Source organism: Lissotriton helveticus, chromosome 2_1, assembly GCF_964261635.1.
Source record: "Lissotriton helveticus chromosome 2_1, aLisHel1.1, whole genome shotgun sequence".
In the NCBI taxonomy this organism is placed as follows: Eukaryota; Metazoa; Chordata; class Amphibia; order Caudata; family Salamandridae; genus Lissotriton; species Lissotriton helveticus.
In genome coordinates this window covers 1,400,933,459-1,400,958,147 of record NC_136059.1, presented here as the reverse complement: position 1 = coordinate 1,400,958,147, position 24,689 = coordinate 1,400,933,459, and the positions used below count along the sequence as shown (strand labels likewise).

General features: G+C 49.9%; 1 protein-coding gene across 1 annotated transcript in view; it reads right to left on the bottom strand.

The window, feature by feature from the left end:
- The window catches only part of LOC144818685 (dynein axonemal heavy chain 6-like), a 1,395,111-nt gene that overhangs the window by 219,614 nt on the left and 1,150,808 nt on the right, over positions 1-24,689 (bottom strand). The window contains exon 31 of the mRNA XM_078676337.1: positions 8,243-8,364. Within this exon, the coding sequence (XP_078532463.1) occupies positions 8,243-8,364 (122 nt within the window). The remainder of the gene's footprint in view (positions 1-8,242; positions 8,365-24,689) is intronic.

The following is a 24,689-nucleotide window of genomic DNA, read 5'->3' as shown; positions in this document are numbered from 1 at the left end:
GTTGGAGTTCCTTAGGAGTGAAGTGAGGGGTTCCATGTAGATGTTGAAGAGTTGTGGAGAGAGTACTGACCCTTGGGGGACTCCTCTGCTGACGGGGAGGGGGTCAGATTCGAAGCTGTTGATCTTTATTTTTTGGGTGCGGTTGTTCAGGAAAGAGGAGAACCATTTTAAGACTGTCTTTTCGATGCCAGCTCTCTCTCGGAGGGCATTAAGTAAGAGGGAATGATCCACGGTGTCGAATGCAGCCGAGAGGTCAAGGAGGATAAGAAGGCTGCATTGGTTGGAGTCGAGTGACATGTGCAGATCATCTAGGACATTTAGGATTGCGGTTTCGGTGCTGCAGCCCTTCCTGAACCCTGATTGGTGCGGGTCCAATAGATTGGAAATCTCCAGATGTTGGGTTAATTGTGCAAGCACGCATCTTTCCAGAATTTTGGCTAGGAACGGAAGGTTTGAGACCGGGCGGAAGTTGTTCAGGTCAGTGAGATCAAGGCCTGGTTTTTTTAGAAGAGGAGTGACTTGTCCTAGTTTGAGGCAGTCGGGGATGAAGCCCTCTTTCAAGGAGCTGTTGATGATCTTGGCCCAGATTGGGGCTAGAGTGAGTTTCATATCCTTTGTCAGTCTCGAGGGCAGTTGATCGAGGGAATGAGATGATGGTTTAGCGGCAGCGATAAGATTGCTTATCAATTCTTCCTTAATCGGCTGGAAGGAAGACCAACGGATAGATGGGATTACAAGGGTGTTAAGGTTGGGTGAAGGATTCGTGCTGAATGAGCGATCAATTTTGGCGATTTTTTCATTGAAGAAACTAGCAAAGTTTTCGCACAGGGTCTTCGATGCTACTATGTTGGATGCCTTAGGGATGGAAGTTTGATTCCTGATGATGGTAAAGAGTTCTTTGGAGCGGTTTTTGGCGTTGTCAAGGGCGGAGCAGAAGAAGGATGATTTTTTGCTTTTGATGTGGGTATAATAATTTTTGCGAGCTGTCTTGAGGTGGTCCCGATGGAGGGTGGTAGGGTTGGTCCTCCATGTTCTTTCCAAGTATCTTAGATGTCTTCTTTCCTCATTAATGTCAGTCGAGAACCAAGACCTGGAGGGGATGCTTCTGGGTTTTTTTAGTTTCAGAGGTGCGAGCTGATCCAGGGCGAGCTCAAGGTTGGAATGGTAGAGTGAGGTGAGATCTGAGGTTGAGAGGGACTCCTTCGTGTTCGGGAGGAGTGAGCTGAGACCTTCTTCTAGCTTGTCTCGGGGGATTCTAGAAGTGTTCCTGACCCACTTAGGGGGGGCTTGGGTGGGTGGGAGGGATAGGGCTGGCTGAGTAATATGAAAGAGAATGATGTGGTGGTCTGACCAGTCAACCGGTATGATGTGATCGATCGAGATTGCATTTTTATTCGCAATGATGGCATCCAGGGTCGCTCCTCTGTAATGCGTTTCTTCTGAGCAGTGTTGGATCAGATCATTGGCCTGCAGAAGGGAGTTGAGAGATTGAATCAGCGGGTTAGTGGGTTCGTTCCATCTGAGGTTGAGATCGCCTAGAATTAGATTGTCGTCGCTGTTAAGAGTTGATTGGGTGATGAGATCTGACAGCTGAGTTCTAAATTCGTTGGAGTTGCCTGGGGGATGGTATAGGAGATGGCATTGACGTGAGCTCTGACATTGAGATTTGATGTTGATCGACAGGCATTCAAAGGAACTGTACAGGCCGGAGGGAGCTTCGGAGATGGAGAGGTCATTTTTGTGGATAATTGCTATGCCCCCACCTTTGTGTATGGGTCTGTCTTTACGGATGATTGAGAATCCGGGCGGGACCAGCATGTCCAGAATGGGGAGAGATGCGGTGTTTAGCCATGTTTCCGTGATGAAGGCTACATCCAGGTCATGGGAGAGGATGGCTTCGGCTATTTCCGTTGCATGTTTGACTGCGGACCGGCTGTTGATAAGCATACAGTTCATGGGGGGTATTTCTTTCGCTTTAATCTTGTCGGGTTTGGCTCTGGGTATGGAGGAAAGAAACGGTGGAGGTCTCGTGGCTCTGCTGGGGGGGGGTTTCTACCTACACCGGTGATGACTTGTATCGAAGAGGAGAGAGTCGAGTTCGTGTGTGGAGCCTGGGCTGACTGGTTCGGGGGGAGTTCGTACGAGGCAACGAGTGCGCTCACTTCCTGGGGAGAGAGGGAGTCTGTAGTTCTTCTGGGAATAATAATTCGAGGTTCCGACAGGTCCTTAGTGCGAGGGTGCAGGGGATCTGGGTGAGGGTGGACCTGGATGGTGTTGGGATAGTCATTCCTGGGGAGGGGAGGAGGGATGTGGGGTGGAGGGGATGAGGAGAGGGCATCTGGAGATTCCCTAAGGCAGATAGGGTTTCTTTCAGGCCTAGGATCAGGGTCGCGATCTGCGCCTCAATAAGGTTCAGGCGATGCGCCATCTCGGGTGAGGGGGGGATCTCTGTAGGGGGGAGGATCTCTGCGGGGAAGGGGCTGAGTGCTGGTTGTGGTTTGGGAACTGGGGTGAGGGGGGGTGTGGTTTCTTTGGGGATGAATGGGGGGCTGAGTACTTGAAGTTAGGGAGTGCTGGGGGGAGGACGGGGGAAGGGGGGAAGGGGGAGCTGGGGAGTGAGAGGATGCAGGATTGGCATAGTGGGAGAGCAGGGGGCGTTGTGGAGGCTGGGGTGGATCTCTAAGGGTGGCGGATAGGTAGCTAGTGGTGTTTTGGGAGCTGGGGAGCGGGGGTTTGGATGTCCTTTGGGGATGAGAGGATGGCTGGATAGTGAGAGGATGGGAGTGTGGGGTGAAGGCCGGAGGTTGGGAAATAGGGGGAGCTGGGGCTGATGGTGACATCTGATTGGTGGTGAGACTAAGTGACGTAGTGAGGGGCTGTCGGGGTGGCGGGAGCATGCTCTGTGGACCGGGAGTTAGTGCGGAGCTAGTAGGTGGGGAGGGGGTGCTTTTGTGGGGGTAATGGATAGTGGCCATCTTGAGGGTGGGGAAGAGAGAGTCGAAAAACTCTAGGTTTTCGTCTTTCGCCTGAATTAGAATGGTGCCATTCTCATAGATGGTGATGGAGATGTCTCCGGTCAGAGATTGTTGGATCAGAGGGGCGATGGTTAGTTTGCGATTACGTTTGGTGAAGGTCGTTTTGGAGACGGGGAGGGATGAGTAGAAGGTGGTTGCCCAGACGTCAGGTCTGTTGGTGTGGAAAATGAGGTCCATTTTCCTCTGTCCTCTGGTAGTGCAGTGGTAAGTGTCAACAACTAGCGTTTCGGGGTAAAGTCTAATTATATTCTTTTTGAAGCGTTTTTTTGCTTTGAAGGAGAGGTTGCGTGGGAACGTTATAGCGAAGGTGTTCTGCCCTTGGGGAGAGAGGTGAGTAGAGGAAGGGCAGAGATGTGTGTCTGGTTGTGCAGTCGGTGGCATCTTAGCTGGGCTGAGGGGGAGGCAAAACCTCCGGGGTAGGAGATGGGTAGGATCGGTTTAGAGGTAGAAGCGTTGTAGAGGTAGCGGGGATGCGCAGGGGGAATAGTGTCGCGTGGATGGTTGCGCGGGATGTGGTTGGAGTAGGCGAGGGGGGCAGGGGAGGGCTGACCAGTGGAGTAGGGGGTTAGCGCCGGGTCCTGGGGGTGTTAGGAGTCAGAGAGCGGTGGACAGCATGCCCTGGGGCGAGCTGAGTCATAGGAAGACGGGCGTGTTGTAGGGTAAGGTAGGGGACAGGTCCCTGGAGGAAGAGGCCCGTTGAGTCTTGTAGGTGCTGGTCTACTGCGGGTACTGGGGGAGGCACTGTCACTTGGTGCCTCTGAGGTTCCTAGGTTGGGAGAGATGGATACGCTGATGATGGAGTCTTAGTCAGCCCGGGTTCCCTGGTCAAATTGCTGCCTTGAGTGGGCTTATCTTCCCAGAAGTTAAAGACTTTGAGCTGGTAGTCTGACTTGGGTAGAGCAGGATCCTGAACCCTGCTCAAATATTGAGGTTTAGTCAGGTCCAGGAGCAGTGTTAAAACTGGAGAATCAGGACCCTTTTGTAGGTATAGAGATGTCCCGGATGGCGGCCATCTTAAGGTCAGGCAACCCTGTATGAGGGTGAGTGATGAGTATTAGCGTTGGGGGCATGGGGAGGCGCCCCTGTGAAGTGCCCTTAGGGATCGTTAGCGGAGGCAGCATGGAGCGTGGGGCTTATTTCTTGATTAGGCTCACCTGTGCCCTTTTTTAAGGGGTAGTTGTTATTGGCAGTCGGCCATTTTGGGGCCAGGCAGCCCAGCCGGTGGTGATGGTCGGGACCGGTGCGAGGTCCGTCTTGGAGCGTGAGGTCTGCCGCCTCTCGCCTATGCCCAGCTGCGGTGCCTCGGTGTTGCTGGGGCGTCGCTAAGTTTGCCTTGCTTTAGGCGCTGTGTCTAGCGGTTCTGGGCTGCTCCCTGGTGTCCCGATGAAGCCGTCGCTGGCCGTCTCTGGCCGCCACCTCGTCGTTGCCCCACTGCAGGTACGAGCGGGGGGAGGGGGGGGGATTTGCTGCTTGCTGGGGTGCAGGGCAGCGCTCTGGGGCATGTCCCGACCTGGAAGTCGAGGGGACTCTCGCGACGGTCGCGCCGATCCTCCTTGGCGTGTCTGGTCAGGTTGCCCCGTCTTCTGTTTTTTTTCTCCGTGTCCCGGGGGGAGTCGGCTTCAGTGTACCGGCGTGGGGGGGTGTTGTAATGGGGTCGCTCCGGTCGGGATTTGCACCAACAGTGATCCCTTATCCCGGAGCTCGCCCCTCTTACACCCTCCTCGCGGCCATCTTGCGTAAAGCATTTTCTTATCCATGCTTCAATAAAGTTGCACATTTCCTCTGCTACCTTGGTTTTTCGTTTCAGTTGAATATAACCATTTATTATCATAATGTTGTTATCCCTTGTGTTTGTTGATGATGACGATGATGAAGGGGAAAATAAGTTTACTGCTAAGGTTGCTGGTTATGTAGGACCAAATTCACGGGCAGTTATTGTGTTTGCAACGTATGTGACCAGTCCTCCTTGCAGGTGTCCATATTTTTCCCCTTTGAGTGCACTTGTAAAACAATGCAGAAACCCCTGCAAATGAGGAGGGTCAATTAGCCAAGTCTCTTGTAACGCCACAATGTTGAACACCCTGATATAGGTGACAAAATCTAGATCTGATAGGTCATTTACAAGTCCATTCGCATTCCATGAGACCCCGTACAAACCCTTTTGTGCTAATCCTTTGCAATAGGAACACATAGGTTAATGCATTTTAATCATAATCAGAGATGTTCAGGTGTGTTCCATATTAGAGCATTGGTTTTGCAGCTCTCTAGAACCTTATGCAGCAAAACTACAGTATGACAGTATTACGGCAAAAAGGCTAGAATATCAGCCTTTCTATGAGAATAAAAATACAAGTATTCACAGGTTTCCCCAAGCAAATGGGAGAAAGGCTGCTGCCCTAGTCAGTCATTAGTGCCAATTATCACAGGAGAGCTAAAATGTCAGTATTGTGATTAGACTTACAGACCTAGTTAGCACAAATTAAAGGTACTGGGAGGCAACATTCATGTGTGTGTGAAAAAGTTCATACACCTTCACTCATTCTTTTTCATAATAAAATGTAATAAACCTATGCAATATTTGCAACAAACTAAGATAAATCTATACACTTCACATTTAGTGTAGCTCAATTATAGGGGCCACAATAAGCACAAACTATATTTCCTACTAACATTAATTCTACTACACACCAGGGTCAAAACATAATTTGAATGTCATAAAATGTAATTTCAAGGTTGACATTCAGATGCAATGTAATTACATTCATCAATATTTTAAATCGTCCAATTTAATCATTTTCAGAATGATCCCACACTTACTTTACAGTGGGTTCCAGATGTTTACTCGCGTGCAACAGCAAAATCGAAAGTGCTTTTTAGAATCTGGCTCTAATTTGCAAAGCAACAAATCATATGTTGGTTCATGATCCTTAGCTATGCTCACTCAATATCCGTCGCAGGTAAATGTGTAAAGCTGCATTTTAAGTATATGACTGTATGCACTGATATGCCGCTGGTTACTTTTTGATGATGTTTCAACCAATGAAATTCATAAAATTTGGTGTCTTAAAAAAACTGCAAAGCTGCAAAAGCATCAAGCTCCTTGTATCCTTGTTAGGAAATTGAATATTGACATATGTTTATGAGCTTGTACAATTGGTATTAGAAATGTTGACATTCCAGACTTAGGCCCTCGTTGAAGTTGGCATTTAAATTGATTCATTAACTCCTGTTACAGTACATATTGAAATTATGAGTATTGCCATAAAAATTTAACGTACCAGACACATTATGGCATGTTCAACACGACAAAATTTATCGAGGACAAAAATGGCCTGTAAATACTGGGACATGCAGGTTTTGTTAAGGTAAGGATATGATGTCCCTTTATTGGGAAACACTCGTAAAGGGGCGGTATGTATCGCATCTAATAAATCGCGACCCACTGGACTCTCATTTTATCATATGCGAAAAATACCCTAAAAAATTACCAGCCCACTCGTAATAAGGTCCTTAGACAAGAAGAGCAGAACAGTTATAAGATAACATTTTCAACTGTGGCAATATTTCGGGAAACAGATGAGGAACAAGCTTTGGTAAATGCAGGAAAATATGCTGCCACCAATAGAAATGGAGGAAAGGTAATTAGCACGCTCAGGAACCAATGAGAAGCTAGGAAAGAGAGTAGGGGGATGTAAGTTACATTTAAGTTTATACTGAAAACAATAAATTCAGGCTAAACTTAAAAATGCCCATGTTGCTACATGCTTCCCGAATCCCGAGGACTGAGTTACTAAAACCACTTTTTATGCATCTTCGGCAGTCCAACTAATTAAAATGTACCTAGCCTTTCCTCTTCTTACCACAAGAATACCTACCCTAACGTGATCTTCTCACGAGATTGCCAACAGGCACAACCTGCAGCAGTACCACTGCATGCATTTAATGTATTAGAAGCCAGTTTATATCTTCCCTCTTTCAATCATTTCACTTCCGTAGTGGTTAAAAAAATTCTAATAAAGCAACCCTTTCGTGAAAACATAGCAGGACACTGGGAGCCACAAATGGATTTGCAACTCATATGTTATGTTTACATTGTGACTGAGGGTTCGGACTCACAAAGCCTGGATTTTTGTGCACTGCACGCACACTTTGTAGAAGCAAAATTATTCAGTACTTCAATTCGATAGTTATTAGGTTAAATAGAGTGTAAAGGAGTCAATTTATGATCACTTTTACATGTCAACAGCATACCTAATCATAAGATTTTTGGTCAGCCTGTCATCCAAGTTGCTCAATACATAGGACATGATGTAGACTAGTGGTTCCCAAACTTTGCAGGTACATTAATCACCGGAGGTATCTTTACACTTTTATTGCTGCCAAAAAACTACTGGTTATACAAGGTACTCTTCAGTGCTTTTAAACCTACTGCCTGTGGACCCCCAGGGAATGTGTCGCTGACCCCAGTTTGGGAACCACTGATAGTCTGTAGACTAACAACATAACTGTAGATTACCTGCAGAAGCATAACACTTCACTTTACATAGAAAACTAGGATACATAATATTCTATCTTTCTGTGCTTTTCTGTGTATTTTACAGTTTTCTTAACTTGGACTCCTAGACATAATGAAACATTTAATTGCAATAGCTGTGTGGAGAAACTAGAATCTGTGTAATAATAAAGGGAAATGTATGCAATAACAAAACTTCCTAACTACTGCCTACTAACATAAAATTCATGTGTATAATATGTGCTTCTTTAAGATCTTCAATTGCGGCGACTTTGAAATTAGTACTATACAACCTTCTACCTCATGTACCTACTACCAAATATTTAAAATAGTTTTTGCTTCCATAAAATATTGTACTTTATGTTCTCAATATGTTAGTGTAACGTCTTTCAAATATATGTGACAAAAAACGCAATTAAGTAAAAAAAATATATATAAATACACACACACACACACACATTTAAACAAATCATCCTAAAAAATAATCAGACCTCAGAATTTCAGAAAACCATGTTAATATCGCAGTGAAGAAACTTGATATAAAAACACATCAATAAAATTTGCGTTAGAATTTGACACTCTTTATTTCTGCTTAGCAGACTATCAATATGGAATCAGATTTTTGCTTCAAGGTAAACATGATTAATTCATTTCAAACAATTAAAATTAAGTCAGTTCACCAAAGCTCACAAACCTGGAAAGCTAAATTGGCGTTTTCATGCATCCCAAATATTTCTGGGTCATCCGTCAAGGGAAGCTGTTCTATGTACTCTTTATAGACTTGCAAATTGTCGGCCTCGGGGGAAAAATATATACCTGCAAAAGGAGCACAGAAATAAATCGCATCAGGGAACTTCATTTAACTTTGAACTTAAGGAGTCTATATAAGATTATACATGCAAACACAAATATGGTTTTTGATTTACACAGCCGAAGTTCAAGTAGTCGTTAAAATGTGAGTTTATACTCCTCAAGCTAGAGGAGACCACAAACAAACCCAGCAGGGTTCAGTACTTCCATAAAATATTTCAAACAAACGCGATCCTGCTAATAAACTAAAACTGTACTATTATAATGTATTCTGTCGAGCTTAGGTCTTTTGCACCTTTGATGCGAGTGACACTAAACATGGTCTAAAGGCTGTCATCTAAAAAACACAGGGGTATATTCACAAGAACGTGTGATAACTACCTCAAGAGTAGCGTAACGCAACTTTCAACATCGCAGCCTATCGCAGGAAAAGAACCCTGTGTCAACGTGGAATTCACAGAGCAGCGGCAGCATGCAATAGACACCAGATAACGCATCAAATGTACATGTGAAAATTAACGCCACGCAGCAAAAATGCAATATGCAAATGCTAAAAAACATGCAATGAGACCAACTGCGGTACAAAAATTTGCGAAAAGCAGCCACAGTCGTGCAAATCCCACGCATCTGGCGGGACAATGCACCATTAAAACCACCGAAAAAAACACACCAGAAACAAGCCAAAGCACGTAGCAACATGGATGCACCCTGACCCAGCGCAGAAGCCAACTCGAACGCCACAACCCCCACAGACCACCAGCAAGGAACAACGGGGTCTGGGAAGGCCAAAGAGAAGAGGGAGAGGAAGACGGGGTGCAGACCGCAGGAAAACAAGACCAGTGTAACGGAGGTGACAGAACACTACCAGCAACTGACCCACTAGCAGACCACCTGGAATGCAGTTGGAGTGCTGAGGAGGCCAATTGAGAAGGCCAATAGGCGACAGCATGGAGTGACAAGCTAAGTCTGGCACAAACCTGTTGCCAACAGGAAGGCAGCAACGGCGACAGGAGGTGGCAGTTGAACGTCACAGGAGAAGCTGGAGGAAAACCAGGCTACAGTCATCAGTGTGGAGATGGTGCAAGGAGTAGGGAGTATGGACACAGCTTGAGAGGACCTGACACAACATCAACAGAGAGTACAACAAAGAGGGACTGGCAAGACGGGGGGCGATGGGCACAATGGCACACATGCACAGCGAGGTGTAGCACACTGCACACCCACATTCACCGAGGATCATGTCCCAGATCCCCTTGGCACACTGCAGCACGCACACATAACTAGAACAGCATACCCATATTGACGACAACGTGGTACAATGCGCATAGCCGACAGTGCAGGACAGAGGTCACAACTGGCTCCGCTCATGCACAGAAACATGCCTACTACATCTCACAGAGCCGGAAACTGTGAAATGGAAATATACGCGTACGACCCCACATCTGTCATGTAGTCCAAATGTACAGTGTCCCACAGAAGAATCCAGCACCAACCAAACATTCACAATGTACATTGCCATACAGTCTGCATGCAAACCAGCACAATGAGCCAACATACATGTCAACACAAAGTCAACATGCATCTCCCCTTCACATCGCAGAGGGGCACACACCACATTCAGCAAAGCACAGAATACAACACACCTGGGATGCCGGAGAGGACCACCACACCATCGACACCGACGCCCTACAACAGTCCATGGATATCCCATGCAACCCTCCACCAGGACGGGGGGTGTGGCTTAACAAGATGGCGGGCTAGACATGAATTTATTCAGCTCCTGCCCCAATGGAACGTAATCCTTCATAATCCTGGCACAGTGGTGCCTCTGAATCTGACCCTGATCTGGGAGGGCCCCACCGGACCTCCGTGGTGTCAGAGTTGAGCCCCTCCCTTGGACCGCAGCTTCAGAATTCCTCGAGACCCGCGGCGGTCCCACCGCAGCCTGAAAGTGGAAGATGGCGGGCGCTGGGGTGCTGTGTCGGTGAGGCGCGCCGCCGCGACTGTGAGGGCCCCGGAGGTTGGTGGTGTTCCCGCACTGGAAGGCGGACCCCGGCCGGAGAGTGTGGACAATTGGCGGTAAATGTGAGCAGCCGGCTGGCTGACCGCAGCGGGGCTCTACGTGAGGCCGGAGAGGTGCGGCCTACTCGCACCCCGGCTGAAACTACCTGAGGGCAACGAGGCGGCCCGATGGCGATTTGGTGCCCGAGGGGGCCGGACTGTCTGGGGACTGCCCCCCCTGCCCGGAAGAACGCGGGGCCCGGTGGAGTTTGGAAGAAGAGGGGGTCTGCTGGTGGGCCTACCCAGGCCTCTGTGGTCGGGGTGGGGCCATGGGCAGACACTTGGAGACGTGCCCCTGGTCTAGCCTAGACTGGCTGGGGACCCGGATACCGTGGCCTGGAGGCAGCGAGAAGGCCTGTGTGCTGGACTGACCCTAGAGGGGCCTGACGGGCGGCCCGGAGGACCCCCTTCCCCCTGCAGTGACAGTGTGTGCCGTGGGTAGCCCTGATTCCGCGACTGGGGTGGAGCGGCGACGTGCCAGGACTGAGGCCTGGAGGTGAGGTCCCCGCGGGGCTGCTGTGTGGAGGGCCAAGAAACAACAAAGGGTACGGCTCTAAAGCAGTAAGGCTGAGCACCCTTAAAGCAACAACCAAAGGCAAACTGCCAATACTGATATTTACTTCATATGATTTAGTTCCAAAAGATGCGCGGCACAACCATCAAAGCACCTTTAAGCTCATTAGTAGCTCATTTTTTAAATAGATCCACGTGGTGGGGACCACGAATTTAAACTATCCAAAAGAGAAGCACTATTGATTGTCAAATTTGACACAACGGTGTCAGGACTTAATGAGCTTTCGGAATTATACAAGTTATAATTCCCTTTGGGAACTGACACCCCAGGAGGTCAATTAGGTAACCGTAGTCCATTCTCATCCTTGATACACTGTCTGGTATATGGTATACCGGACACTGACACACAGAATATAGTGGCCTTGAAGGTTCAACACTGTCTGTTAGTCCGGACCGTAACATACACATCAAACCAGCAGGCTACTTGCTTCTTAATAGGTTTCAACCACACACAAATCTGCCCTGATCGTGAAAGAATAGAAAATATAGGGATTAGACCATCTTTTTTCAAGAAACAGGAGATCGCATTAGACGGGAGAACGAGTAATGCACGGTTAGCATTTTAAACAATTGCTCCGCAATAGCAGCATGAGACTTTGTACTCCCATACACATCTATTTACAGCGGCTAAATCTAAAAACTACTAAGACCAGATTACCCTGCTCACCCGGCTCCGCCTTAAGTGTGAGAACGGGTCAGGCTTGGCTAGCACGTCTATTGGCTATGACGTATGCCGGAAGAAACACTCCGTAACACGCAAGGTGAGGGACACGGAATCTGGCTTGTGTCGTTTACCCGATATTACAAATTGCAGGAATTGAAATTCAATGCTCCTATTTTTCTGCAGCATTTACGGAGAACAGTACGCGGCTTTCGAATTGAATAAGAATCCGCTAAGCCATCAGTACGAAGCAACGACAAATGGTAAGAACTTGGCAATGAGGCCATCTGGGACTGCTGGGCTTCGCCATTGAAAGAAGGCATGCTAAAACAGATTTTTGGGTTTTTAAACAGGATGCTGCGAGAATAATCAAAATCGCAAGCTGACGCTAACAAGAGCAACTTGATACACTTTCAAGTAAGTCCCCGCACTGCTTTTTCAAATCCCGCTCACGTCTCAAGCTAGAATCATAGAACCAAAGTGACAGGACTGTGATTTTTACTTTCATTTCCATTTTTTTTTCTTGTTGTGTGTGTCCTCTAGATTCACCATTAAGTAGTGAATTTACTCGACCTTGTTGGGCATATTGAATGTAGGTAAGTCAATTTAGCTGTGAATATCGGCGACATAATTCTCAGGGCTATAAAAGGCAGTCTTTCACATTATTGTTTTAGTTTTTTTGCAGTGAGGTTGGTCCTGACGAGTACCCCAATAATTGGAGGGTTCGAAACGTGTAGACCTTGTATTTACCAAACACTTACCTTTAATACTTGAAACCTACAGTTGGCATCCATTGTATTAAATTAATGGGAATCTTAAAGCAAGAATAGTTGTGAATTTTGTATAGGATACAGTTTCAAAAATATGACTAGTAGCAATGTTGTTTGGTTTTCTTCTTTTTTCATTTATGTAATTGTGTAAGAAAATGTGGTGTAAGTGCAGTTGGTGGATGTGGAGAGTGAGTGGTGTCTGAGAGTTGCTGAATGAAAGTTTATTTGTCTTGAATTTTTCTTCGTGTACTGTTTATGTTCATTTTTCACATGTATTATTTATTACATGTATCAAAGTGCTTTTTCTGGAGAAATTTTGATAAAAATTGACATAATGAAATAAAAGCTACTAATGAGCTTAAAGGTGTTTTGATGGTTGTGCCGCGCATCCTATGAACTAAATCATATGAAGTAAATAACCGTATTGGCAGTTTCCCTTTGGTTGTTGGCTGTGTGGAGGGCAGCATCCACCTCGGCCCTAATATCCTGACGGCGGCGCGGGGGACCGCGCAGATACCAGAGCCGAAGGTGGCCTGGCGGAAGAACCCCGGGGCCACAAGTGTGTGGTGGTGCAGATTGGTCGGACGGGGCCTAGGGGTGGCGCGAGAGTAGGCCCGGACTTCATCAACAGCTAGCAGCCTGAACTGTCGGGAGCTGCGTAACCAACACCGAGGCCTGGGTGCGACACACGAGGCGGTCTCGACTGTGGTTGCGCCGGATGACAGAGGGCCTCTGCGAAGCACCCTAGGCAGCCACGCCAACTATGGGGAGAGACCGGCCTCTACGGGGAGCCCAGACGAATAAAATTGTGCAGTACACGGTCCCAGGCCCAACGTCGGCGGAACGCCCCAGCATGGACCAGGAAATGGAGTCCCACCGGGATACAGCAGCCCGGGATAAAGATGGTATTTTAGCGGCGATCCGTGACTCCAGAGTGGCGCTGGAAACAAAAATGGACGGGATGGCTATGGATATCAACCATTTGCGCCTGGACCTCAGGAAGGTGGCAGACAGGGTTACCACCGCGGAGGGAGACCTGAGCGCATTGCAATCGAGGTCCGTCAGCTGATGGAGATGGTCACGGCTCTCAAAGGACATACGGCCCGCTTGGAGGTTCGGGCAGAGGATGCAGAAGGACGGTCCAGAAGGAATAATCTTCGCTTTCTGGGATTTGTGGAATGGGCAGAAGGGCCGGCGGCAGACCTATTCCTCGAGGACTGGATTGGGAAAGTTTTCCTGACCCTACGTCTCTCCAACATGTTTGCAGTGGAAAGGGCCGACAGGACTCTGGGGCCACTTGCGAAGCCGGGATCCCCGCCTAGGGCCATTATAGCTCGACTCTTCAATTTTAAGGACTGGGACACAATCCTGCAGCACATCCGCAAAATAGGCCCGCCTAGATTTGACAATCACGACATCCATATCTTCCCTGACTACACGAGGAGAGTGCAAGATCTCCGGAACGATTTTCTAAGGGTAAAGAGACGGATTCAGAGCCAGAATATTAAATATAGCTTGTTCTTCCCGGGCAGGCTCTGGGTACAGCACGGAGACAGGACACATTTTTTTGATAACCCATCGGACGCGGATGGCTGGATGGACTCGCTGGGCCTGGCAGACCACGACCAATCACAGGGATGGCAGGAGCAGAGACGACAGAGTGGGAGGCTGCGGAACCAACGACGTAAAGAGGGAGATCAGCACCCGGGTGGCCGTGATCTTGCAGAGGGAGGACGTATCACGGTGGCCCCGGACGGTACTCTCCGGACAGAACGGGAGGTGATCCCGAACCGGAACCAGTTCTCCCCATTGTGCTTGGTGCAGGAAACGCAATTGGAGTCGGGAGATGCCTCCGGCCTGGTGGTTGAGACCTCGGGAGGCAATTGACTGGTGGACCTGTTGGTGAGAGTGCGAAAAGTGGGATCATGGACACTGTGAGTATTTCTATATTTTTTGGCCCGGTGGGAACTGTCCGGGGCCGAAGGACTTGTAAAAGGGGCCGTCCGCCTGGAGACTCAGGGGAAAGGGAGGGTGGGGGCTCGAAACCTGTTGCATTCAAGAGGGTGCACTATTGCGCCACTTATGGAATTACCTGGCCGGCTGTAGAGTGCTGTGACGGCTGGGCTAGACCGATGGTTGGGCGGGGCTGCACGGTACCAGGCAGTCGGCTGAACATCAACTCAGAGGGCTGAGGGATACCCCCGGACTTTTTGGACGTACTTTTTGATATTTTTCCATTCATTGATTACAAGTTGAGGGGGGAGGTCTAAGGGGTAGGTGGAGCTGTGGGGCGGGGTACTGTGTCCTCTGACCAGGGACGGGTTAGGTGAATGCAGGGCTACCGCCTGTGGGTGGGGGGAGTTGGGGTTTCTTGTTATGGTTGTGGGGGGGTCGCTGCTGGGTCTACATGTTGTTGCTACTTTATGGGACAAGCAAGATGTCTGTTTTTTGGAGGGTCGCATTGCAATGCTGGGGGGGGCCTTGTGGAATAGTAGGGTGCTGAGATGTCACGGACTGCTAACAAATGATGGGTGATTCACTACGGTATAAGCTGATAACATGGAATGTCAGGGGGCTCAATAACATGATTAAGCGAATTAGGGTGGCCACCTATCTCCGGCGCTATGGGGTAAGCATAGCCTTGCTGCAGGAGACGCACCTATGGGGGGACCCTCTCAAGTATGTCCAACGTAGATGGAGGGGGCAGTTTTTCGCAACATCTTACTCAGGGTTCGCCAGGGGTGCATTATTATTATTATTATTATTATGTTTCTTATATAGCGCCTGAATCGACCCCCGAAGGGGTATCTCCGCGCTTGCCTTGGGAACCCGTCCTGGCTTTTACCTGTGAGATAGCCCCTACAGGGCATCCCCAAGGTGAAAGCCAGGCATCCCGCCGCAGGGGGGCCGTTGTGGAGATTAAGCAAGCTTAATGCCCAGAGTTGCAGAGTGTGAACCCATGATTAGGTCAGGCACCGAAGCGAGAATTATCGAGTCCATGGACATTTGAGCTCAAGACCCTGCCGCGTCGGGAATTGAACCCTGGTCCCGGGTCTGACCTCTGCTTCAGGGTCTGCCTGCTCTAACCAGTGAGCCACACTTCTCCACAGTGAGCCACACTTCTCCCATTGATTTGGGTGGTGCCGGGAGTCCCCTTCAAGGCCGTACAAACTAAATAGGATCCGGAGGGGAGGTTTCTGATGGTGGCGGGGACATTAGATGGGCATAATATATGCCTGGTAAATATATACGCTCCAAACTGTGATGATGGGGTGTTTCTAGGTCAAGTGATGGGACAGTTAGACCTGGCCCTGGAAACTGAGCTACTTATTGCAGGAGACTTTAATTGTGCCCTTGACGGGGAATTAGATAGGTGCCCCCCAAAGTTAGATGCCAAACCTAAGACGAGAAAAGCGATGGGCCAGATGCTCCAGAGTTATGGTTTACTAGATGCATGGCGACACCGCAACCCCGATCGTCGGGTGTACTCGTGCCACCCACCTGCTGCCAATACCCATAGTAGACTGGGCTATTTTATTCTCCAGGGAACGGCAATGCACAGAGAAGCGGAGATCCAATACTTGGCTCGATACCTGTCCGACCACTCCCAGATCCTGCTCACGTATTCGTTGAGCAGACCGAGGCCTAGGGTCCCACTATGGAGGCTCAACACGGAGGCTTTGGGCGACCCGACCTACAAAGCTGCTATCCTACAGGGGCTCGAGGTATATCTGGAGGTTAACTGGGGCTCGGCTAGCACAAGGGCAACCAAATGGGACGCAATGAAGATAGTGGTTCGAGGGGTCTGTTTATCCACGGAGGTGGGGGTAAAGAAGGTGTTGGAGCGTGATCTCCGCCAATATGAGGAACGGCTGGCGGCATTAGAAAAAGACTTTCCCACTGATCAGGAGAGGCGGCCTGAATGGACTGCCACAGCTGGGGGACACATGGGCCTCGCTTGGCAAATTTAATAGAACTGCCAGCAGACGGAGATGGTATACAGAGGGTGACAAGGCTGGGCGGTTGCTGGCACGTCTGATTCGGGCAGAAAAGCAACCTCATCCGATTCTGGCACTGAAGAATGATGTGGGCCAGAGGGTATATACCCAACAGGAGATATATGATGTCTTTAGGTCCCATTTATGTAAAATATACTCAGAGTCACAACCCCCCACGGGCCCTGAAGGCGTGGAAGTATATCTTGAGGGGTTGCAACTGCCCTGTGTTGACGAAGACTGTCAGGAGGAATTAGGAGGCCCCCTACGGGAGGAGGAGGTACACGCGGCGATAGCCTACCTGAAGTCTGCAAAGTCCCCCGGGATGGACGGATTAGCAGCCGAACTATATTAAGAGTGCAAGGGGCTCCTTGTCCCGAAACTCCTTGAAATTATGACGGTGGCCCACGATCGCGGCTCGCTCCCAGATTCCATGAGGGCAGGGCTGATAGTTATGATACCCAAGCCAGGTAAGGATCCTCTTCTTCCTGGCTCGTATAGGCCTATATCCATGCTGAATGTGGATCTGAAGATTGTTAGTCAGGTGTTGGCAAGTAGACTCCTCCCCCATCTTAAACGGCTGGTCCACGATGACCAGTCGGGTTTTATTCCAGGCAGGAATACACTGCGGAATATTCGTAGCCTGGCCCATGTAATGCAGGCATTGGGGGGACAAGCTCAGCAGAACACCCTAGTATTTCTTGATATCGAACAAGCGTTCGACTCGATCAGGTGGCCTATCTCTGGAAGGTACTGTTGAAAATGGGGCTAGGGGACGGGTTTGTTCAGTGGATAAAATTTCTTTATGCTCAGCCAGTAGCTAGGGTCCGCACGGGGCGGTACGTGTCAGACATAATACCTATAACGAGGGGGACACGTCAGGGGTGTCTGATCTCCCCCTTACTCTTTGCTCTGGCAATGGAACTGCTGGCGTGTCATCTCCGCACGACGCTGAAAGGTCAGGGCATACAAGTGGGGGACGTGGAGCATGTTGTTTCCCTATATGCTGATGATGCGTTGATCTACTTGCATCGGCCGACGCAGTCATTGCCAACCCTGATGGCCACACAGTCGCAGTTTGAGGAAGCTTCTGGGCTCGCTGTGAATAAAACCAAATCACAGATTTATGCTATTGGAGAGCAGACCGACTGGGAAGGGGTTCATCACCCGGAGATGGGACTTCCATGGGTGGACGACACGCTTCGCTATCTGGGGATATGGATTGGACGGAATGCGGCAATCTTCTTCCAACATAATATGTGGCAGGTAATACGGGGCCTGCAGGGGAGTATCGCCTTCTGGAACGCCCTGAAGCTCTCATTGATGAGGAAGATCGCATTAATAAAAATGGTGGTCCTTCCGCGGTGTCTGTACACAATGCAAGGGTCTTTTTACGAACTGCCGAACCGAGTTTTTAGGGAACTGGATTCCTGCTGGTCCTCTTACTGTGGAACTGGAAGCGGTGTAGGGTGAGTCTAGAGGTCCTGAAACGTAGGTGGGACAAGTGGGGGTTAGAAGTCCCGGACCTGGAACTTTACTATTTTGCAACGCAACTGCAAGATGCTATTGCATGGCTAGATACGGACCCCTCTTGGGAGAGGTCCCTCCTGGCAGGGACGTATGGGAGCGAACAGTTGGGAGCGCTGCTCTGGCAGGGAGGGAGGCGACAATACTGAGGCCCCCCGCTGGTGCGGCTGGTGGCCACGATATGGGAACGAGTGGTATGAGCCTCATTCAAGACAGGCCGTTCGCCCCTGAAATGGATCTCTGGCTACTGCCATCCTTTTCCCGGATAGAAAAGATCATGTCAACAGACAAATGGAAAGTGGGGGACTGCCTGATGTTGTCCGACCTCTATCCGGACAATACATTCATCACTTATCGGGAGGCTGTGATCTCCTTCGAGCTGAGACCGGGGCAATTTCTCCGATATGCCAAAATAGCGGCGACAGCGCGACAACTATGGCCCTCGTTTCCGGAGGCTCTGGTGCATATCCGCACACTGGTTACGATGATAACGATGGCAGGGAGACGAAAGTTTGTGACTCACCTCTACAGGGCTTTAAGGGAAGATAAAAAGCTAGGTCCCCTGACGATAGAACATAAATGGCAGCAGGTGTGTTCGCAGATTACCCCACGTGAGTGGGAGAAAATACACAAGGGCGTGGGGAAGGTGTCGGTGAGTAACAACTTCAAGCAAATTCAATATAACATTATACATATGACATATCTCTCCCCCAAGTGGCTCCAGACCATAGATAACACCAGAGACTCACACTGCCCAAGATGTTGCAGTGCACAGGCGGACTTTATACATATGGTGTAGGCGTGCCCTGTGCTCCAGACGTATTGGGGGTAGGTCCTGGAGGTCCTGACGAGAGTGACGGGATGGTTAATAGACCTGGACCCGCGTACTTGTCTCCTGGGATTGATCCCACGGGATCCCAAGAGGAAATTGAGCAGACGATTTCTGATGTTGGGCCTAGTCATAGCCCGGCGACGCATCTCAATCCATTGTTTGTCCCAACAGGGCCCGACACTGATGAAATGGCAGGCGGATCTGCAGGAATGGGCACTAGCGGAAGAGGGCCACATGCGGAACACCAGGAGGGATGGTAAACTACCAGAGGTCCTACTGGCTTGGGGGGTAATGCTTCAGGATTTCGCGGGACGGGACGGGACACCCGATCGACACAGGACAGTTCTGAGTCAGCGCCCTCCGGGCAGGGGGAGACCCCAGAACAGGAAGGTGAGACACACGGCGACCCACCATAAGGATTAGGTGACTTAGTCCTTTTTTTTTTTTGTTACGAACCCAGCAGCAGCAGGGGAGGGGTGGGAGGAGAGGCGTTGGGTTGGTGGAGTGGTGGGGTGCAGGGGGTTCATTTTCTTACAGTTCTGTTATGGTTAAGAGGCACCGAAATGGTTAACATTGTAGACGACCGAATCTATGTCATCAAAATCATTGCTATATGGCTTGTATCGCAATGTTGCTGATTTATAGACCACCTCAACAAGGGCGGTTAAGCTGTATGTTTATGCCTTGCTTGTTCGAATGTGCTGGCGATATAAACCTAATAAAGAAATTTAAAAAATATAAAACTTCACCAGGACCTGACCAGCCAAGCCACTCAGAGGAGAACACCAAGCCTGCAACAGACTACACAGCAGGAAGCACCTGTAAGCACAGCTGGCTCACGACAATTCACCCAACCATACATGCCTCCCCAATGCTATGTGTCAGCACGCCAAAAGGCAGGGTCCCAACAGGTGTTGGTGGGGGCCGAACCCATGTAATGCAAACTAGGACACATACGTAGGTGCCTATCACCCTTCAGGGCCCACCCACACCCCACTAAGGAGACCCACACTGCCATAGAGACACATGCAGATGTACATTCATAGTACAGAACCACATCCCGGGGCACTCAAATAGCAGTCACACACCCATGTTGGCTCTGCATACGACGGCCCTGGCCACTCCCCTTATGAATTGAGTGTGTGACGACAAAGCTACATGTCCAACCTCCAACCTGCTGCCTTTGGTGACATGTCTGCATCCGATGTACACTGCACAATGTAATGTCGTAGGGCCCAGGGCCCTCATGCATACAAGACTACAGGGACACACGCATATATCATGTTGAACTGGCTACTGGCACATGCGCCCGGCCCCTTTATTGGCAGGGCCACATGTTCGTGACGCCTGTGCTGGATGTGTGTGGGGTGAGTGTAAGCCATTCCGCACGGAATGTTTGGTGCTGGCAACCACTTGAACATTGGACACCAGTGCAACGGAAACAGAAAACACATGCATAACAGAGTCAACTGCTGAGATACATGGAGTGAGCCGGAGAAAGTCCAGAGGACAACCAACATGCATACAGAAGTGTCCGTGAGTTGCAGTGCACTGGGGTTGGGACACTAGAGATGAGCACGCTCATGTGAAGAAAAAGTCTAGGATTATGTCCCTTCGATATATTCCTGATGCAGACACAGTGTGGTGTGTTAGACCTGCCTCATTTTCCTCATCAATGTCTCAGGGCCCCCAGACTGTTTGAGGTGACGCAGCTGCACTACTGCTCCACAGCACAAAACACAATCAGCAACGGACAATGGCCTGTGGTGCACTGAGTCACTGGCACCTGGAGTGCTGAGCAGGGTATGAGGCTGATGATCGTATCCATGATAGGTCTGAGAAACTCCGTAAGTCTGTCAGGACCACCGTTTCGACTCTGGCAGATGGCGGTTGGAGGTGGTCCTTGCGGTGGTGGTGTGTGCCTCCTGCGGTAATGCGACATCTGGGTGAGTCTGGATTCGTTTTGGTGTGTGAGCCCTGGTGGGACGCATTTGGGCCCGGAGGCTGCATACAGCGCAAGGCCACAGAGTAATGGCGTTGATGACCCCAAGGCCAACGCTTCAGGGGCCATCCAATATCTCAGGAGAAGGGGTCCCTGCCGGGACCAGCACAGAATTAGCGGCCCGGAGGCACTACGGCCGGCACAGGCACCCAGCCATGGGACGGTGACTTGCAGTGCAGTCAGATGGGCCATGAGACCTGAGCGGGTCCTCTTCAATGTCCGAGGTGTATGTTGCGGAGGGTTGCGGGGGACAGTGGAAGGTGTGCTCCAGGGCATGATGCAGAAGGTTTGATTTTATCCGGAAGCAGCAAATTGTGGGGTGGAAAGTGCAAGCCTCGTTTTCACCACCAATTCGGTATCAGCTCCATGAGGATGAAAACTAGCCCCTAGTCCATAGACTCAGATGCCACCAATGTACGACCAGTGAGTGTCCATGAATGTCTGGGAACAGACTTAGTGGCACCCGGGCTGATAGGGGATGCAGTATGCGATGATGCCACTACACAGATATGAACTCCGTCGTTGCTAAAGCAGGACCACTGGACCACAGTGTAAGCCGGAGGCAGCGGTCAGCACGGGCCATTTACCGAGTGTTGCCAGCATAGGTTGGTGGCCCCACTGGCATGCGTAGTTCAGGTTCAGTGGCACCACGTGTTCGGTCACCTCCGTGACTGTGACCCGACTTTCATCTTGACTGAGCCGCATCTTCCTCTTACTCGTCTCCATGCGACCACAGGTGCTGACTCTGCCATTCGTGATTCGTGACTAGGTGCTGGATGTGAGACCCACTGGTCCGCAGGGTAGTCCTGGTCCCTCTTCCACGTGTCGCCGGCTGGTGTTGAACAGGGTTTGTGGCACCACGTGTTGCAAGATGCCCATATGGAACTAATCCTCACTGATGGGGCGGGGGTCTAGTGCTGTGGCCGCTGGCCTGGATTTGGGGTCACTACCATTCAGGACCCAGGACACAGTTTAAAAAATGGGACCTACTGGGTCACAGAGGACGCCGGTGGAGTATGTTAATGAGGAAGAAGGAATGTGGTCCAGAGTCGGGGGGCCAACGATGGTCAGAGAGGCTGGCAGGGTCATGGGCCTCGGGCTTGGAGCTTACACAGGCACGTGGTGGGCCCTCCTTGACACACGCCGGTTATCGGCAGGTGATCAGTGTAGCCTGGCTGTGCAGGGGCGGACCTGACGTGTTCATGGACCAGCGGGCCGGGGTACGGCAGGCGCACAGGATCGCAGACGACTCCGCTGATGAGGACAGCGTCGGCCCCGTGGCGGTGTGGGAGGCGCCACCCTGGCAGAGACGTTAGGCTTTCCGTAAGCGGACCACACCCAGGGCTACATGCTTTTTATTCACACCCCTATGCTGGCCTGGCGTACACCGGGCCATCCCTCTCTGCTCACGCTTACGGGGGGCGTACCAGGCAACATTTCCGCGAGGACCCCCACTGGCTGGGGTGACATGGTTGTGTCCACAGTCCACTACCCTCCATACACCAGAGGTGTATGTCGCCGTGGATATGGGTGTGTTCTGCATACAGCAGTCTGCCCAGCACATCGCCGCCACTCTTGGCATTGTGCACTTTCCCAATCGTGGTTCTATTGCATCCTTCACACATGCCTGGTTGCCACCTCTCCCCACATTCAGCTATTGTGTGGCTGAGGTGCCATACCGTTGGTGGCTATTATTCACGGCTTGTCCAGGTTACCATTGCAAGTTGTTCTGTTATGTCTGGTGGGTGGGCATGTTGTTGTGCATGTTGGTTGTGATTTTGTGACTTGTGCATTGCCAGAGTTGTTGATTGCATGGTTGTGGTGTTGAGGTGAGTGGGGTGTTAATGTGGAACTTGCCAAGGGGCTGTGCATTTCCCTTGGTGCCATCCTGGGAATGCTGGTTGCTGATTGACTGTCGAAGGATGAAGGGATCATGCACACTGGTTGTGTATTTGGAGGCAACATTGGTGAAGGTCCCACGGTGTTCGGATGTTTCCTGCACGTTGATGTGTGACGTGCGCTGTTTCACAAGGGGGCACAGGTAGGACATGTGTGCTGTGGATTGCCCCCGACACGTGCGTGCATCTGGCTATGACGTATGGTCCTTGCTTGGTCTCCAGCGGTTCCTGCGCAATGTGTTGGACGTATGGGGACTGAGGTGCCAGGGTGATGTCCAGGCCAGGTGTAGGGGACTTGGATGTGGCTGGCTGTGAGACTCCTCCGACTCTTGCGGTTGTTGGTTGGAGTGTGCCAGGGGCCAACAGGTGCAGCACAACCAACAGCTTGGTGTGGGGTGGGTTGTTGGTTGTCCGCTGTGTTGGTGCTGTAGGCCTGTTTGGCGATGATGGTCAGGACGCGTAGGATGGTTGTCCCTTTCAGCCTCTAGTGGACAGTGACATTGTCAAATGTTGGGTCTGTGAGGCAGGTGCGTTTCCTGTTGGGCCACTGTCTTTGTCTGCGCTGCCTCTGTGGTGGGCCGGGGGGGTGCAAGGTGGGTGTTGTGGCCCTCTTGGGTGTCCAGGCTTCATGATGAGTGGCTCCATGGCATCTGTTGCCCTTCCGATGACGCCCTGGGCTGGGCTCCCTTTTGTGGTGCTGTCTGCCGTCCGACTTTACACCAGGTCAGAGCAGGTGTTAATTTCCTGCTGCTAACGTGCCTTTTTGCGCGTTTTGTGTTCTTTTAAAGTGCCGTTCATTTGGCGATAGCTCCTTGTGAATGTGCCCCACAGAACACTGATAGGTGACAAAAAAGGCTGCCCAAGACGAATAATCAAAACTTCACGAAGTACACATTCGCACTTACAAAATTCCGGATCCAACATACAACATTCAGTTTATCACTAGGCACAAAGGACATGGAATTCTCCAGACACCATCCGTCCTGACCACGCCCAGTCGTAAATCACCCGCACTGTGGCGGAATTCCAGCCGCGGTCAACGGGTTAAAATCCTGCTCTCCTGGAAGGTGCATTAGAATGATAAACAAAGCGTGGGCGTCGACATACAGTAATCGGAAGCAGACATTTAAAAGCCAAAATACTAAAGCAATGAATAAGGTCAACCCCTAGTTATACTATAAGGAAGCCACTGTACCTCAGCATAACCTCGAATGTTATTTTTGGAGATCGGTGTGATTCAGAACACTGCTTTCAGAAAGGCCACTCTTTCCAGGATTTTGTGCCAGTAGATAAACCACAAAAAAAACTGCTGAGAAGATGTTGTGCTATCCTGCAAGCAGAAAGATCAGACCCCACTTGATTTACCTCTGTAAACAGGTGTTCGGAGCTTTGTAGGCCATACCTGCCGTCTTTGACTAAATCGGAAACGAAATTCAGAAAACAGAAATTGCTATTGCAAGAGAGATGGTTCATCCTTTGAGCAAACAGTGCGCCTATCAATGCTTCAGTGGTACTGCAGCCAAAAATGGAAAGGGGCCTACTACACCCCAGGTATGGCTATCTGGGTTAAGGAGGGCCATTTAACTTACATATATTAAGGCCCAAAGCATACTTGATACACCACTGTGAGTAGCTGTGTATTTATTAACTGAAGTCTTCTTACAACAACCACTAGTATCTAGGCCGATAATCTAACTACCCTCCGACAGCCATAAGGCACCCTGTGAAACAACATTTATCAACCACAAATTTCAATAAACGGAAACTAACCGCAGGAGTTGACAAAGGTTCAAAATGATATTTTAACATTTCATTTTTCAAAAACACGATGTATATTTGTGATCTACAATTGTGCCAGACCACTGTTGAATGCAGTTCATACACCAATCCTTTGTACAGAAACAAGTCGTCAATAGCTATTAGAAAGCGCTATGAATCACATTAGTTAAATAGGAATGAAAACATTTATTGTCCAATTTTAATCATTATAAAATGTTATGGATAAAGAGGCT